This window comes from Hypanus sabinus, chromosome 18, assembly GCF_030144855.1.
Source record: "Hypanus sabinus isolate sHypSab1 chromosome 18, sHypSab1.hap1, whole genome shotgun sequence".
Lineage (NCBI taxonomy): Eukaryota > Metazoa > Chordata > Chondrichthyes > Myliobatiformes > Dasyatidae > Hypanus > Hypanus sabinus.
In genome coordinates this window covers 41,445,891-41,463,137 of record NC_082723.1, presented here as the reverse complement: position 1 = coordinate 41,463,137, position 17,247 = coordinate 41,445,891, and the positions used below count along the sequence as shown (strand labels likewise).

Below are 17,247 nucleotides of genomic sequence, written 5' to 3'. Positions count from 1 at the left end.
GTTTCATCTAAGAAAGTTTAACCCAGGATTTCAGCTGAGTGCATTTTTCTGTAACTAAAATCAGGAAGGCAGCTTTGGTATAAAATATATTCTTGATGATGAAGAACATATCGGCCAAGTGATCCTGTGCATCAAACAAATAAATAATCAGCTTATACGACTAGATTTTTTAAAAACTAGCATCTTTCTCGCTTTGTAATAACAAATTTCATTGAATGGAAGTAACTCAGTACGTTATCATTGCACACCAACCAGACAGTTTTTTTTAAAAAAAGGTGTCTTGAGATTAATCACATTGGAATAATGTCATTTTGATTAGTTACATTTATTAGGTCATGGCATAAAGCACTTTTACTGAGAAAGAGCCATACATTAGTGGGTATGATTGAATGTTCTGGGATGACTTTTTTGTTCTTCTGCCTTTCCATAGTTCTTGGGTTTTCAAACTGGGGAAAAGGGGATAAGTTAGTAGTAAAGGTAGAAGATGAAGCTATTATAGAAGAATTTTTATTCAATGTTTATAATTATATAAACTGACACTTAAGGTTTCCCTTGTACCTATAGAGAGATGTGCAGGATCTAATCTAAATGTAATCCAAAACAATTTTCATTATCTTATTGTGACATAATGTTGCCTGTGAGGAAATTATTTGCATTCAGCTAATAACAAATCTTCAAATGTGTTTTTATATATTGTTCATCAATATAAACTCTAGTAAACAAAACTGTCACAAAATAAATATAATTTCTCTTATTTCTTTTAGCCAGTAGCTCAGCCATACAATAGTCTAGAAGAAGGTCTGGATAATACTGCCTACTGGTGGGGTGAATGGGCTAAATGGACAGGATGCACTCGGACCTGTGGGGGAGGCATCAAGACACAAGAAAGGCACTGTTTGAAGCAAAGGTGAAAAACAAACGTGTACAAAGTTTTTTTTCTTTAGACTTGGCAAAAATGACATCTGCTCTTTTTATTATATAAAACAAGTATCTAAAAACAAAATATTATAACTGATTTGTAGAAATATTTTGCATTGTATGTTATTTATATTTCAAAGATTTGGTGCTAGTTCTCTGATAGAATAACTTCTGTTATTGGTAGAAGAGCACTAAATGAAATGAAAGGATAGTTTAGAGTAGTTTATGCCTTCTTATGAAAGTTTAACCATTTCATAAGTACATTTTGAGCAACATTATAATATTAAATACATCCATGGTGATATAATACACTACCTTAGATTACTAGAATGCTCTATCTTAATCAGTTTTAGGATCCAACAGTCAATTTCAGTGCATACAAGTGATTTCATAACCCCCACCCCCCCCCCCCACCGAAGGCATTGTCAACACAAATAATCTTTTTTTTATTCCAAGAAAAATTGTTTTTGCTTTCACAAATGTATATCTCAATATTTAAGTTTGTTGTTGCTTTTCATCTAATCTATCTTTTCTCCTATTATAGTTCCCTTTCCAAATTAGTTTCTCAGTATCACTGATACAAATCATCAGATGTTTTCTTGTTCCTTGTCCTTTGAAAGACCTATAGAAACGTAGAAAACCTACCACAGTTTGTGCTGAACGTGTCCCTACCTTAGAAACTACTAGGCTAACCTATAGGCCTCTATTTTTCTAAGCTTCATGTACCTATCCAAAAGTCTCTTAAAAGACCCTATGGTATCTGCCTCCACCACCATTGCCAGCAGTCCATTCCACGCACTCACCACTCTGAATAAAAAAACTTACCCCTGACATCTCCTCTGTACCTACTCCCCAGCACCTTAAACCTGTGTCCTCTTGTAGCAACCATTTCAGCCCTGGGAAAAAGCTTCTGGCTATCCACACGATCAATGCCTCTCATCATCTTATACAGCACTATCAGGTCACCTCTCATTCTCCGTCACTCCAAGAAGAAAAGGCCAAGTTCACTCAACCTATTCTCATAAGGCATGCTCCCCAATCCAGGCAACATCCTTATTAAATCTTCTCTGCAGCCTTTCTATGGCTTCCACATCCTTCCTGTAGTGAGGCGACCAGAACTGAGCACAGTACTCCAAGTGGGGTGTGGCCAGGGTCCTATATAGCTGCAACATTACCTCTCAGCTCCTAAATTCAATTCCATGATTGATAAAGGCCATTGCACTGTATGCCTTCTTAACCACAGAGTCAACCTGCGCAGCAGCTTTGTGAATCCTATGGACCCCAAGATCCCTCTGATCCTCCACACTGCGAAGAGTTTTACCATTAATACTATATTCTGTCATCGTATTTGACCTACCAAAATGAACCACCACACTTATCTGGATTGAACGCCATCTGCCATTTCTCAGCCCAATTTTGCATCCTATCAATGTCCTGCTGTAACTTCTGACCGCCCTCCACAATATCCACAACACCTCCAACCTCAGCAGACTTACTAACCCATCCCTCCACTTCCTCATCTAGGTCATTTATAAAAATCATGAAGAGCAAGGGTCCCAGAACAGATCTCTGAGGCACTCCATTGGTGACCAACCTCCATGCAGAATACGACCCATATACAACCACCCTGCCTTCTGTGGGCAAGCCAGTTCTGGATCCATAAAGCAATGTCCCCTTGGATTCCATGTCTCCTTACTTTCTCAAAAAGCCTTGCATGGGGTACTTTATCAAATACCTTGCTGTAATCCATATACACTACATCTACTGCTCTTTCTTCATCAATATGTTTCGTCACATCCTCAAAAAATTTGATCAGGCTCGTAAGGCACGACCTGCCCTTGATTAAACCATGCTGACTATTCCTAATCATATTATACCTCCCCAGATGTTTATAAATCCTGCCACACAGGATCTTCATCAACTTACCAACCATTGGTCTATAATTTCCTGGGCTATTTCTACTCCCTTTCTTGAATAAAGCAACAACATCCATAACCCTCCAATCCTCCAGAACCTCTCCTGTCCCCATTGATGATGCAAAGATCATCACCAGAGGCTCAGCAATCTCCTCTCTTGCCTCCCACAGTAGCCTGGAGTACATCTCATCTGGTCCCGGTAATTAATCCAACTTGATGCTTTCCAAAAACTCTAGCACATCCTCTTTCTTAATATCTACATGCTCAAGCTTTTCAGTCTGCTGCAAGTCATGCTCAAGCTTTACAGTCTGCAAGTCATCACTACAATCTCCAAGATCCCTTTCCATAGTGAATACTGAAGTAAAGTATTTATTAAGTACCTCTGCTATTTCCTCTGGTTCCATACACATTTTCCCACTGTCACATTTGACAGGTCCTATTTTTTTCATGCGTACTCCTCTTGCTCGTCACATAATTGTAGAATGCCTTGGAGTTTTCCTTAATCCTGCCCACCAAGACCTTCTCATGGCCCCTTCTGGCTCTCCTAATTTCGTTCTTAAACTCCTTCCTATTAGCATTATAATCTTCTAGATCTCTAACATTACCCAGCTCTCTGAACCTTTTGTAAGCTTTTCTTCTTGACTAGATTTATTACCTATGTAACTCATTCCACTTCCCTTCTATTTTCCCCATAGTCTTGTAGTACCTTTATAAAAAAAATCATTCTGCTCTTTTTTCCACCTAATTAAATACAGCTTTTGCCTTTACAAAAGGAGTCTGGAACCTAGAATCACAGAATTAACAACTCAAAGACCTTGTAGTTCAGGAATGCAGTTTGACATCTCACTTTGGTAGCTATGGGATTTAAATATCATTAGTGGTCTAAAATCTAATAATACTGCTTTTAAAAAATGACTAAGAATCTGAAGTGTCATAAAATTCATTTAGTTCAATTATGTTGCTAGAAGTGTTAGGATTTTTGGATTCTGTTGTTTTTGATCCAAGGTTCTTTCAGAATTTGGGAGATGAACATTTTATTAAGAGTTGATAAAACAGAGGAAAGTTGGAACAGACAGTGATAGGGGTCTACCAGTGAAGAGAGGCCCAAGGTTAAGGTGGTGTCTAGCATAGAAAAGCTAGGTTTATATTACAGATAAGGGAAAAATTACATTCAAGTCTTTAGATAAGAAATGACCAATTTAAAAAGCTATTATTCAATATTGCAGAACCAAGTTAACAATTGAGAAAATGCGTACTCGAATAATGCAGAACAAGGAAACTTCAAGCATTCCAGAATTATACTTTAAGTCACTGCAGGTTTATTAAACTATGTCTTCCATATATGAACTACTTAAAAATCAAGCAGATCATTAATTGTTAAATTACAAAGAAAACAACAAATGAACAGCCTAATCTAAGAATTAACCAGTTGGATCAAACAGGATAGAGCTACCTCTAATGGGTGAACAAACTGGTCAACTTCCCTATAAATAAAAAAACATAAAATTTTTGAGCCAAGAGTAAATTAGAACCTTTAAAACAATGAAACATTGATACAGTCCCAGTATGTCCACTTAAGATCATAGAAAATTTACGACAAAGAAGGCCATTTGGTCTATTTTTTTTCCTTAATAGAGCTACCAAACCTAATCTCACTTTCTGGCATTTAATCCATAGCTCCATAGGTGACAACTCCTGTTGTAGTTTTGCTTCTATCACAGCTTCAGACACTGAATTCGAGTTCATTAATCGGTGGAAAAAATTAGATTTAATTCTTCTTCCACTTTAAATCTATACCTCTATTTTCTAAGCACCAGATGACTGAAATAAGCTCTTCCTGTTCACTGTCTAGGTTCGCCATAATTTTATAGAGCCAATTAAGACTTCACTCACCTTCCTCTATCCAAATAAAGCTACCCTGTCTTAGCCAGTCTTGCCTCTCAGCTAAAGTTTTCCAGTTCAGGCAACATCTTGTGAAAAGGGGGAAGCTAGAAGCTCTTAATGTAAAACACTTAAACAGCAAAATAAAGTCAAATGGGGAATTCAAAATAAAGTTAATTAGGCAGAGTGGGTGGTATTGTGCAGTTCAACTCCTGATGATACAGTAAATAGTATGGATGCATTTAAGGACAAGCTGGGTAAACAGCTCCTTATCCAGAGAATTGGAGAAGGGAATAAGGCATTTTGGTTACAGACTACCATGATACATAGATGTTAATTGGCAGATTAGCTTTGTTCTTTGTGCTTTCCATGTAAAGTGGTAACTTCTATGAAAATGATTTTGTAGTAAGTGCAAATTATGCACGTGTTATCTTTCTGTAAATTTAATGAATATTTCTTCAGTTTACTTGGAGAGAGATTTTGATACAATTGCAACAGAAGTACAATAACAGCCTGACTACAAAATGGACTATTTTTTCTGAGCAGCACACACAACCTGTTCTCAGCCTGAAACGTCGACTGTTTACTCCTTTCCATAGATTCTGCCTGCTCTGCTGAGTTCCTCCAGCATTTTGTGTGCGTGTTGCTCAATTATAAATTCACCTGGGAAAACAACATCTACAGATTTTCTTTTGTGTTAATACTTTTTTCTGCATGGTTTATGTAGCAGAAGAATAGCAGTGATGACAACTGATAACCAGACCTGTACAGGCACTTCTAAAAGATATCAGCTGTGCAACCTGCAGGTCAGTAAAACCATCTACTTGTAATATAACTTGGGTATTGGGATAAAAACAAACTACATGAAAACACTTCTAGGTGGAAGTGCAATACATAAAAACAGCTGAGGGTTGGGAGTATTCTGCACAGGGGACTGACTATTTTTGAGAATGTGAAAAGAGCAACAGACAGAAAAGAGGAGAAATTTATTTTGGCAGTATTAAATACTCTTGCCAATGTGCATCCTCTGTGGATTCCACAAAACTGAATATCAAATATGGTGAATGAGAGGTAGCCGATGATTCCACTTGTTTAACATTTGATCCCAGTGTCTGGTAGTGCACTTGTCATTATTGTTGATCCTCAGATTACATAGAAAGAACAATGACTGAAAGGTGTTAGTTGGGGTCTGTAGTTGGCACTGTAAAACAATGTTTAGGAACATGCCACACAATAATTGCTGATTACTTATAGTGTCCTAAATAGAAAATAAAAATGATAATAAGAAATGGAAGTATACAATGTCTGAGAAGTTACACAAGAACAGTGGTTAGAATTGCACCAGAATGGGCAAAGGAAATCAAGTGCAGTGGAAAGCAATCAGCAGATTGGTTAAGGGTTCTCTTTAAACTTCAGTATTTGTTTTGTATTCACTGACAAGTGGGAACCCAATTTCTGTGCCTCGTCTATCAAAATCTTACAGAATTTTAAAAAAACTTGGGCTTTTTATTCCTTTCAGAGGAAAGGAACTCTCTTATTCATCCTTCCTGACAGGTATATCCTTGTACACTCACGTAAAAAATCCCAGGATATCAGCAGTTTCTGAAATCTGCCACCTGCCTAGCACCAGTTGGTTACTTGGATTACTTTCTTCCCCATTCTGATGTTTGGTCTGAACAGCAAATAAACCCCTTAACTATGTCTGCATGCTTTTATGCATTGAGATGTTGCCACATGACTGGCTAATTAGATGTTTGCATTTCTGAGCAGGTTGCACAATTGTGCCTAATAATGTGGCTGCTGAGTTTATTTGGAATCTCATGAATGTCACTGAGGACATTCCTGGAAGTGATTTCTGTGGCCACCTCCCATTTCATATCAACTCATGGTGTAAGCCTAAAACTCTTAGCAGTGAAACCATCTCTCCTGTTACTTAATCAACTAAGACAGAGGTCAGAAGTTGTAAAGTAGGGGTACCCTCACTCTTATACAGGGCTTCCACAGAATCTGACATATGTTGTGAAATTTGTTTTGTTGCAGCAGCACGGTGCAAGACATAAAATTTACTGCAAGTTACAATAATAAATAAACAGTGCCAAAATGAATAGGGAGTTAGTTTTCATGGAGCTTTCGGAGATCTGGCAGAGGGGAAGAGGTTGTTCCTAAAATGTCAATTGTGGGTCCTCTGGCTCCAGTACCTCCTCCCTGATGGTAATGATAAGAGGACATGTTCTAGATAGTAGGTTCTTTAGCTAGACTTTTGAATTTGTTTCCAGTGATGCATGTTAAAGATATGTGCACCAAAGTCAATTTGTTTAGGAGTATTGAGCAACTAGTAAATACTGTGCATTCTTTTTAAAGGCAGCATTTAAAATTCATTTTGACCTTTTCACACAGATCACAAACAAATCCTGTGTCTGAACAATACCAATCCATGCTGGCATGGTTTAACAACATTAAGTGGATGTAGCATGACTATTCAGGTATATATTTTAAACAAGCGTATCTTTAACCTTTGCAGGACTGCCCAGCTAATGGGAGGAGCTTCCGCGATGAGCAGTGCTCTTCTTTTAACTCTCGTACTTATAATGGAAGAACTTACAAATGGAAGCCATTGTATCCAGGTGAAGAAAATCATTGCACTTTCAAATTTGATCCATCCATTGTTTAAATAGTGATTGTTTGCTGTTTCTAGGGCTATACTCACTAAAGTTTAGAAGAATAAAGTGGGATCTGAAACCTATTAAATATTGAAAGGTCTAGATAGTGTGGGTGATTCCTACAGTGGAGGAGTCAAGGTCCAGAAGGCACTGCCTCAGATTGGAATGACACCCCTTTACAACAGATGAGAAGGAATTTCTTTAGACGGGGTGGTGAATCTGGAATTCATTGCCACAGACAGCTATGGAGGCCAACTCATTGGGTATATTTAAAGCAGAGGTGATAGGTTCTTGATTGGTAAGGGTATCAAAGGTTACAGGGAAAGGGCAGGAGAATGGGCCATGATGGAATGGTGGACCAGACTCAATGGGCTGATAGGCTTAATTCTGCTCCTATATCTTATGCGCAGTAGAGTATGCTTGTGATTTGATTGAAATGTATTAACTTGAGTGCAAATTGTGAATTACTCTTATTTGTGATAACATAATTACAATGTTTTGAAACATTAAAAATTAGAAATGTGTCAGTGCAAAATCAGTTTTCTGTCTTCTGGTCAGTGAAAGATGCTTTGTATGCATATAAAGGAACAAAGAGCAAATCTGTTTTGCTTACTCATTATATTAAAAAATGACAATGCAATGCCTAGTGTAACCTGAATACAACTTTTTTTGGTTCTGGAAAAAATGTGACAATTTTAAAGATTTCCTTAATACTGGAAATCTATTCAAACACCTAAGTAAACATGCATCATTTCCATGGCTTGCTGTATGGATTTTGTTTGAGTTGCTTCTACGTTAGTCTGAATGTTCATCCAAATTTTCCTGTTTCATATTTGGAACAGTACATCTACACTTAGCAACCCGCCACAACAAAAATGCTGAAATGTGATAGGCCAGTTAAACTTAAATCCACATTCTCTTCAGTTTTAGAGCACAGTTTGTCAGCACTTTGGAATGACAGTTTTGAATTTAGAATCTGAAATACATTTTAACTTTAAAAATATTAATACCGATTAAGACCATCTAAAGTAAGTATATAAGGCCTTTTTTATTTTGTGGAGAAGAGGAGCTTCTTGAGCCTTGCCCTCATTATCCTAAATCTGCTGACATTTCTCACCAGGGATTTGTGATGAGAGAGCCATCTAGGAGGGAAGTGATCCAGAAAGCTGGACCCTTCGTTGCCAGCTCTTACATTTGGTAAATGCAAGTGCTGGCAACGAAGGCAGTTACCCACTGTACCTTCAGATTTTCCAATAAAATTTCAGTTTAAAAAAAATTGTTTTGCATCTATTGATGCTTTTTACTGAAAGAAGTATCTTCGTTGTCAGTCTTCCTTTAAGTATTTGTTGCTAAGAAATTCCTGGAAATTTCTGAGAAGTTCCATTATAATTTGAAAACTATTTTTATATTAATAATCTAGTTTCCATGGGCCAACGACACAAGGCAGAGTGCTGATTAATGTATCTTGACAGAAAGTATGAAAATAGTAATGAAAAATTTGTGTAAAGAAAGGGGGCTTCTCTTTTTCAGCCTCTGATGGTCAACAAAGATAAGTGAATATTGTTTAACTAAAGTGCTGACTGCAATGTTTCATTTGTGTTCAACAACCAATGGCTTTGAAAGATCAGCAGTAGATTCTGTAGGTGTTAATACCATTCTTAGCCATCACTTGTGCGAAAAAAGACTGCATTTCCAATTGCTTTATTTTTAAATGCTTCATGTAGTATGAGACATATAACTTGTTATTGTTCATTTCTTGTAGATGATTATGTGCATATTTCGAGCAAGCCTTGTGATCTTCAGTGTACTACAGCAGATGGACAGAGACAACTGATGGTCCCAGCACGGGATGGAACATCTTGTAAATACGGGGAATACAGAGGAGTCTGTATAGCTGGAGGGTGTGAGGTTGTTAACATAACATGAAGAAATAAATGTTGTAATTCCAAAAGTTAAAACAACCATTTTGACTCCTTTTTCAAATTCACTTTGTATTCTACAGCCTATTGGATGTGATGGAGTACTTTTTTCCACCTTAACCCTAGACAAATGTGGTATTTGCCAGGGCAATGGAAGCAGCTGCATACGAATTACTGGCAACTATCGGAAAGGAGGATCTCACATGGGTAAGAGCACGACCATGCATGAGCTGTTTAGTTCTAGAAGAGCGTTAATTAATTTATTGGTGTTTTTCATATTATGGAAACAGCACATAACAAATGTGTCTTTTAGCCTCATGAGAGATATATACTACATTGAATTTAATACTCCAGAGGACAGACTCCACTCTCACTGCTCCAGTGAAGGTGCTAAGAAAAAAATTATTTTCTTCCATTTTTCTTTATGACTCTTACTGAGGTATACTTTCATGACTGTTCTTCATCAGTGTAATTAAATAATGTACTATTACAACAACTGTACCACAAAAAGCATAGCATCAAAGGTTAATCATGTTCTTAACCGGTGGAATTTTCAAAAGACATCAGTAGTCACTAATTTCTTTGAAAACTATATCCTATGCTGTTGGGGAACAAGGGCCAGAAAGTAGACAGCCAAGGAGTCAGTTGGTAACTTTTCAGACCAGCTTAAATATTGTGTGCTTTGAGGTTTGTAAGTGCCCAATTTAAGTTTATAGTTTTAAAATAAAATTCAAGTCTGTGGTGCATTAGGAAATTGAAGATTGATAGGAAATTGGTTCATAAGGACATCAGTTCTCAAGGATATGAACACAGTGGGGGAAAAACATGAGCCCAGGAATTACATGTGATAGTTTTTTGAGTGGCCATCATAAGTTCCTAAATTTAGATTCTTAACAACTGTACCACTAACAGCATTAGAACTTAAACAAGCTTAATTCATTTTCTAAAAATGTACAGTAGAACACTTAAATTCAGGCATCTGTAGTGATTTAGATTTTTCCAGACTGTTGGTTGCTATTGCCATTCTTCAAAAAGCTTTTGTTGTTCCTTTCCGCGCCTTGTGGCACATCAGGTGGCAACCTTGCCGTTTCTTAGCACTTTTTTGTTTGATTTGTGCGATCGAGTTGCTAGCATGACACTCAACCCAGCATAGATGGAAAGCATGCAAGGAACCGACCGGATTCTACTACAATCATATAGTTCACATTTTAGATGTTGAACAGTAGAATATTTTGTAGTGAACTTGGAAGGATTGAAGGGAATGCAGGGAAACAAAGCTCCAAGCTTTCAGAGAGCATAGCAAATAGAGCTGGGTGACTTTCAAGTTTTGAGGGAGAATTGGAAGTATAATCGGGTAAGTTTGAAGGCAGCACTGGAATCAGACCCCTGATGTATTTAAAATGAGTACAAGAACCAACACCAGTGTTTTAAAAGGAGCTCAATAATCAACATACAGGTGGCCAAATGCAGAACCATCACAATTTCGGGATAATCGTATAATAGATTATTGTAGTTTCTCTGCATATTGACAGTCATAGGTTCTAAATTTCTACATCCTTCACAGATGGTACACATAACTTGAAAAAAAATTGTAGTTCTTTACATATTTGAGGCATTCCACAAATATCAACACTTTTAGTCATAGTTTTTCTTTCCGGAAGAAATAGCATGCAACAGATGGGAGCAGGATCTGGGCAGAGGTGATCAACCATATTTGAATGAAATCACTCATCCTGAATTCTTGACTGAGAAGGGAAGGGAAAGCTCTATGAACAGAGGCTGAGCAAAGTACATGGAAATTAGATGGTGTATGTAATTATCTTGCAGAATCAGAATTGGGCTTAATATCACTGGCATATGTCATGAAATTTATTGTTTTTTTTGGAACCAGTATATTGCAAAACATAATAAAAATAATAAATAACAATAACATTAAGATGTATATAAATTAAGTAGTGCAAAAAGAGTAAGGTAGTATTCATGGGTTCATTGTCCATTCAAAAATCTGATGACATAGGGTAAGAAGCTGTTCCTGAAACATTAAATGTGTTTCTTCATGCTCTTGTACCTCCTTGATGGTTGCAACGAGAAGAGGGCATGTCCTGAGTGATGATTATAATTTCTTATAATCGTCTTATAATTTCCAGTGGTAACAGGCATGGCTTATAGTTATATGTTCTGCTGTGGCAAACCATGAAAATCCGTTGAATGGGAAAGAAAGGTTAAATGCCATAAGGAATGGAGTAGAAGTAAAGAATGATGGGGTAAAACAAAATTAAAACCACCAAAAGGAGAAAACTATTTATCTATAAAGCTCTCTCATTAATACACATTCAGGTACTTTGAGGTTGGTGTGGCTAATTACTTGTCAGGGTGTAATTTTGAGTATTGATAACCCTGTGCATAATTCTGTACCAGATCCATCCACCACTTTTCCACAGAGGATCATCAGATACCTACTGTTCTATTCTCAGCTCTTGTATGTCTTTGTATTTGTTTTTCCAACAGTATTCATATAAATTTTCCTTAAGTTTTTCTAAAGTTTTTGTAGATTAGATTATCATGGATTTTGAATTTAAAGTCTGTCATATTTCCTAGGTTATTCCCTTATAACACATATCCCAGTCGGTGCAACAGACATTCAGATAATTGAAAGAAAGAAATCAGATGATGTTCTAGGTATGTATTTTTATAAACAGCTGATCTTTTTATATTCTTTATCTTTGTTGTATGCTTGAGCAGTTCATGTTAGCTTATTAGTACATACTGAATAACAAACATGTTTTAGCATTAATTTGTGTCGTGTATTATTGCTAAGGTCAAGCAATCTGATTTAATCAATCCTAATGTGTTCTTTGTTAAATATTTTATGCAGCATTATAGTTCAAGCTTGGTAATATGGGATACTCTACAGAAGGTGTGGCAAACATTTTTGACAGTGTGTACAAATTGGCGATAATCTTTTTAAAAAAAAATTGCACATGTCATGGTAATTTTGAACAGAGGTATCATAGAACATAGAAATCTACAGCACATTACAGGCCCTTCAGCCCACAATGCTATGCCGACCATGTAACCTGCTCCAGAAACTGCGTAGATTTCCCTACCACATAGCACAATTTTTCTAAGCTCCATGTACCTATCTGAGAGTTTCTTAAAATACTCTATTGTGTCTGCCTCTACCATCATCTTTAGCAGTGCATTCCACAGACCCACCACGCTTTGTGGGGAAAAACTTCTTGCCTTTGACATCCCTCTTGTGCCTACTTCCAGTCACCTTAAAACTATAGCATTTCATGTTAGCCATTTCAGCCATGCCCCTGGCTATCCTCACGATCAATGCCTCTCATCTTACATACCTCTATCAGGTCTCCTCTCATCCTCCATCACTCCAAGGAGAAAAGGCCAAGTTTGCTCAACCTATTCTCATAGGGCATGCTCTCCAATCCAGGTAACATCCTTGTAAATTTCCTCTGTATTCTCATTTATCATTGATAAATGTATTAGTAACAATAATTATGGCATTTAAAGGCTGAGTCTTATTTCTTATTTACATATATTCATTGTTTTACTATTAATAAAAGTATACCAGACAGATTTTCTAAAATGCTTTTGTTTCAACCTGTTTAAAAAGTTATGAATATCAATCTTATAAAATACAATTGCAAAAACAATATTTCTAAATGGTGGTATTATTATTGTATCTCATATACACACAAGAAATGTGAACATGATTATAAGCTTTGGTGCTTATTCATAAAAGGTCAACGAAAGAGAAATAAACACTTAACTCTGTGAAACTTTTGTTGCTGCACTGACGATGACACATTTTATATCCAGCTTGTATTTGGTTGTTTGGAGTGCTATGAGTGTAACACTAGTTTCATTATTAAGTCTATTCTAATGACAAAGTTCATTACTGAGGGGGAAAAAATAGTTTGTGTGAATATGTTGATGGAAATACTGTTAGTATTGCCACTGCAAAATCTTCAGGCAGTTAAATATTTCAGGAATTCCAGAGTTTCAAATCCTGTTCACCTAAATTTTTATGCTTTGATCCAGTCACTAAACTCTGTCTTTCAATATTTTCTAGTTCCACTCTTAAATCAACAATTTTGCCTCCAAATTAAGCTGTTTTGTAAATCAATCAATTGCATTTCAAAATCATCTAAATTAATCCTCTGCAACATTTTGAAATTTGATTTGTCTAATGTTGCACACTTTGTCTGCATACTTTATGAATTGTCCAGCTTCTTCAATTTACCTGAACTTAGTATTTTAAAGAAAATTGTTCAGTAGTTGAATCAATGATGCTCAAAGGTTATCTTGGAAGACTCTGAATGCCTGGTTTTTTCTGGAAGCTCAATAAAGTGCAATTGTCAGCTTCATGCTTAAACACTTTGTTTGATTTGAAAGACATTTAGATTATCAAACATGACATTGAGTGTTTTGCCAGGTCCCTTTTAATTTAGTGTTCAAGTCATTTAAAGGTGAGAAATCTGCTTTTAAAAAAGTCTATGCAAATCCATACAACATAATTCTTGACAAGAAAATGTTTCATCTGTCAACAGACTAATTTCATCCAAGCACTCAACAAACCTTTCCAAGGACAGCGTCTCCACTAAGCCAGTGAACATTGTTGTACATAAGTTGTGCTGTGTACATCAAATTCATCTCACTCAGTAAATTATGAAATTATATGTTTTATTTCAAAGCACAGCCAGAAATAAAATGAATCTGCTCAGTTACAATTTTCATCACTTAAGTTTTTTGAGGTCAGCTTTTGCACAAAGTCTTCTCGTACTATATAATGAAGGTCTATTAGTAAATATCCAACATATTTTGCAAACAGATACTGTAGGTTTTGCCAGTCTCTTTACCAGTCATTCGGAGTGCACCATCAGTTGTCACAGAAGTTATTTTTAAAAGGTTAACTTGTCATCTAAACAATTCTTTTACTACTACCTTACATATTTCAACCTTTGTTCAGGTGATGTTACCAAGTTAACTAGTTCTTGACATATTCATCACCCCTACAAATCAAGCAATAATGTCTGGCCTATCTGATGTAATATCAGTGTTCTCATTAAGATAAATGTAAAGAAATTTACGTGAACTAGCATCTTTTGTTAATAAGGGATTCTGCAGATGTTGGAAATCTGGAGCAATACCCCAAAAAATGCTGGAGGGTGTCCGCATGTCTGTGCACTATTAATATTTTATCTTTTACTATTTTACTGCTTCCTGACAAATTCTTAAGGTTTTTTTTTGTTTTTCCAGAAAACCAACAAAAGAGAAAGGAGCACACACTAGACATTGTTATTTAACATATTCCCAGCATTAAGTAGTTTTCCATGTTGAGCAATATTCTCAAAACCTCAAAGCTAGCAGTAACTAAGTTGGAACTATCTGAAATAAATTTCAACAAAATATGGTTGCATGTGTTCTTTTTGTTCTTGCCCACTTTTATCGCAAAACCATTTATGAACAGTGTCATTATGCATTTTATGGAGGAAGTCCTGTAGACGCATTATTTTTTATCACCATTTTTAATTATGCCAAATCTTTTACTCCACCACTCGTAAATCTCTGCTACTTCTCTGATCATTTGAATGTTCTTGGTTCTTTGCTAGTGCAACTAGCATTCTGAACAAGCTGAAATTTAAAAATATTTCACCAATAAACTTAAATAACATTTTATTTATATCAGTAAAACTATTTATTGTAAAAAAAAATACATGGAGGTTGTAAACTACGTACAGTATTTACCATTCTTATCATTGAATATCCAGTGTTCACTCTCAATTGACAGAAGAAGTAAAAAAATAAGCAGAGCAAAGCAACTGGTCCAACTGTTTACTATCTAAATTTTGATGCATGTACCAGGTCTGAAGGATTTCAAAACATACTATCCAAAATCACATGATCTTGCAGTTGTCGAGGAGGCAGTTTTTCGGTCGCAAAATATCATTTGGCAGTAAAGATAATCACCTTTTATTAGGAGTGGGATTTAAAGAATCAGGGCAATACAGCATGCCACATGCCAACAAAACTGCATTCCATCTTGAGCGCACATGCCATAGGTTTTCCACACCTGCTAGAGACCACTATTAATTATGTGTAAAGATTGAGAGCTTGCCACAGGTTGACTGTGTCTCAAACTTAAGATATCATTGAACTGTCCAATTTTCCTTAATGAAAGTGAGCAAGGACAAATTACAGCCTGAAGTGCCCAGTCAAATTTTCAGAATAGTGAGATTTAACTCATTATGCAAACACTGTATTGTAATCAATGATGATTAATTTCATTTCTTTGCTTCATCATTATTGCTTCTTCCTTTACCTTAATAGGTATATAGGAAATGGATTAGGATCAGAATCAGGTTTATATTCAATGACATACAGTATGTTGTGAAATTTGTTGTTTTGCAGTAGCAATACCTAAACAATTACTATAAATTATAATAAAAACATAAAAAGTAAGTAAGTAGCACTTAAGAGAGAGCAAAAATGTGAGGTAGTCTTAATTGTGACCATTCAGAAATCTGATGAAGGGGAAGAAGTTGCCTCTAAATGTGGAGTGTATGTCTTCAGGCGTCTGTACCTTCTCCCCAGTGATAGTAATGGGAAGAGGGTATATCCTGGATGGTGAGGGCCTTTGTGATAGATGTTGCCTTCATGAGGCATCACCTTTTAACGCTAGAAGGCTAGTACCTATGATTGAGTTGGCTGAGCTTACAGGCCTCTGCGGCTTTCTCTGATTCTATGCATTGCTACCTCCATACCAGATGGTGATGCAACCATCAGTATACTCTCCATAGTATATCAAAATTTACAAGAGTTTTTGGTGACATAATTTCCTAAAATTTCTAATGAAATTCAGCTGCAGGTGTGGCTTCTTTATAATTGCATCAATATGTTGGGCCCATGATTAGATCTTCAAAGATATTAATGCCCAAGAACTTGAAGCTGCTCACTCTATTCACTGCTGACCCCTGGTGAGAACTGCTATGTGTTCTCCTGATTTTGTCTTCCTGAAGTTCACAATCAAGTTCCTTGGCCTGACTGACATTGAGTGCAAGGTTATTATGACAGCACTTAACCAACAGAACTATCTCACTCCTGAATACCTCCCTCATCACTTTCTCAGATTGTGCCTCACTACAATTGTTTAATTCCCAAATTTATAGATAGCATTTCAGCTGTGCATAGCCAGGCAGTTAGGAGTGTAGAGAGTTGAGAGCAGTGAGATGAACATGTGTTCTTGAGATGCCCCGAAGTTGGTTGCACCAAGGAGATGTTATTTCCAATCTGCACTGAATGTGGTCTCTCAATTAGGAAGACAAGTATTCAGTTTCTGAGAGAGCTACAGAAGCCCAGGGTTTTGAAGCTTGTTGATTAGTACTGAAAGAATGCTGAGCTGAAATAAATAAACATTAGCCCCAATGTTGGTACTGTATTGCCTTTGTCCAAGTGGTCAAAGGCTGAGTGGAGAGCCAGTGAAATTGGATCCACTGTAGACCTTTCATTGTGATTGACAAATTGCAGTGAGTCCAGGTCCTTACTCAGGCAGGAGTTAATTCTAGTCATGACCAACTTCTCAAAGCACTTCATCACAGTAGATGTGATTCCTACTGGGAATAGTCATTGAGGCAATTCACCTTGCTTTTCTTGGGCACCAGAATAATTAATGTCCTTTTGAAGCAGGTTGGAACCTTCAGCTGCAGCAATGAGAGATAGAAGATGTCCTTGAACACTTCAACCAGTTGGTTGGCACAGGTTTTCTGTGCCCTGCCAGATACACCATTGGGGCCTTGAGGTTCACCCTCTTGAAAGATGTTTTGACGTCTGCTTCTGAGATAGATATCACAGGATTGCCAGATGCTGTAGGGATTCAAACAGCTATATTTTATTCTTCCTTTAAAAGCATCCTTAAAAGGCATCAGCTCATTG

The 17,247-nt window shown here is 36.6% G+C and overlaps 1 protein-coding gene across 1 annotated transcript in view; it reads left to right on the top strand.

Annotated features, from left to right (window-relative positions):
- The window catches only part of adamtsl2 (ADAMTS-like 2), a 70,045-nt gene that overhangs the window by 7,851 nt on the left and 44,947 nt on the right, over positions 1-17,247 (top strand). Inside the window, exons 3-8 of the mRNA XM_059943790.1 lie at positions 765-907; positions 5,443-5,521; positions 7,237-7,339; positions 9,138-9,283; positions 9,378-9,501; positions 11,893-11,973. Coding sequence (XP_059799773.1) covers positions 765-907; positions 5,443-5,521; positions 7,237-7,339; positions 9,138-9,283; positions 9,378-9,501; positions 11,893-11,973 — 676 coding nt within the window. The remainder of the gene's footprint in view (positions 1-764; positions 908-5,442; positions 5,522-7,236; positions 7,340-9,137; positions 9,284-9,377; positions 9,502-11,892; positions 11,974-17,247) is intronic.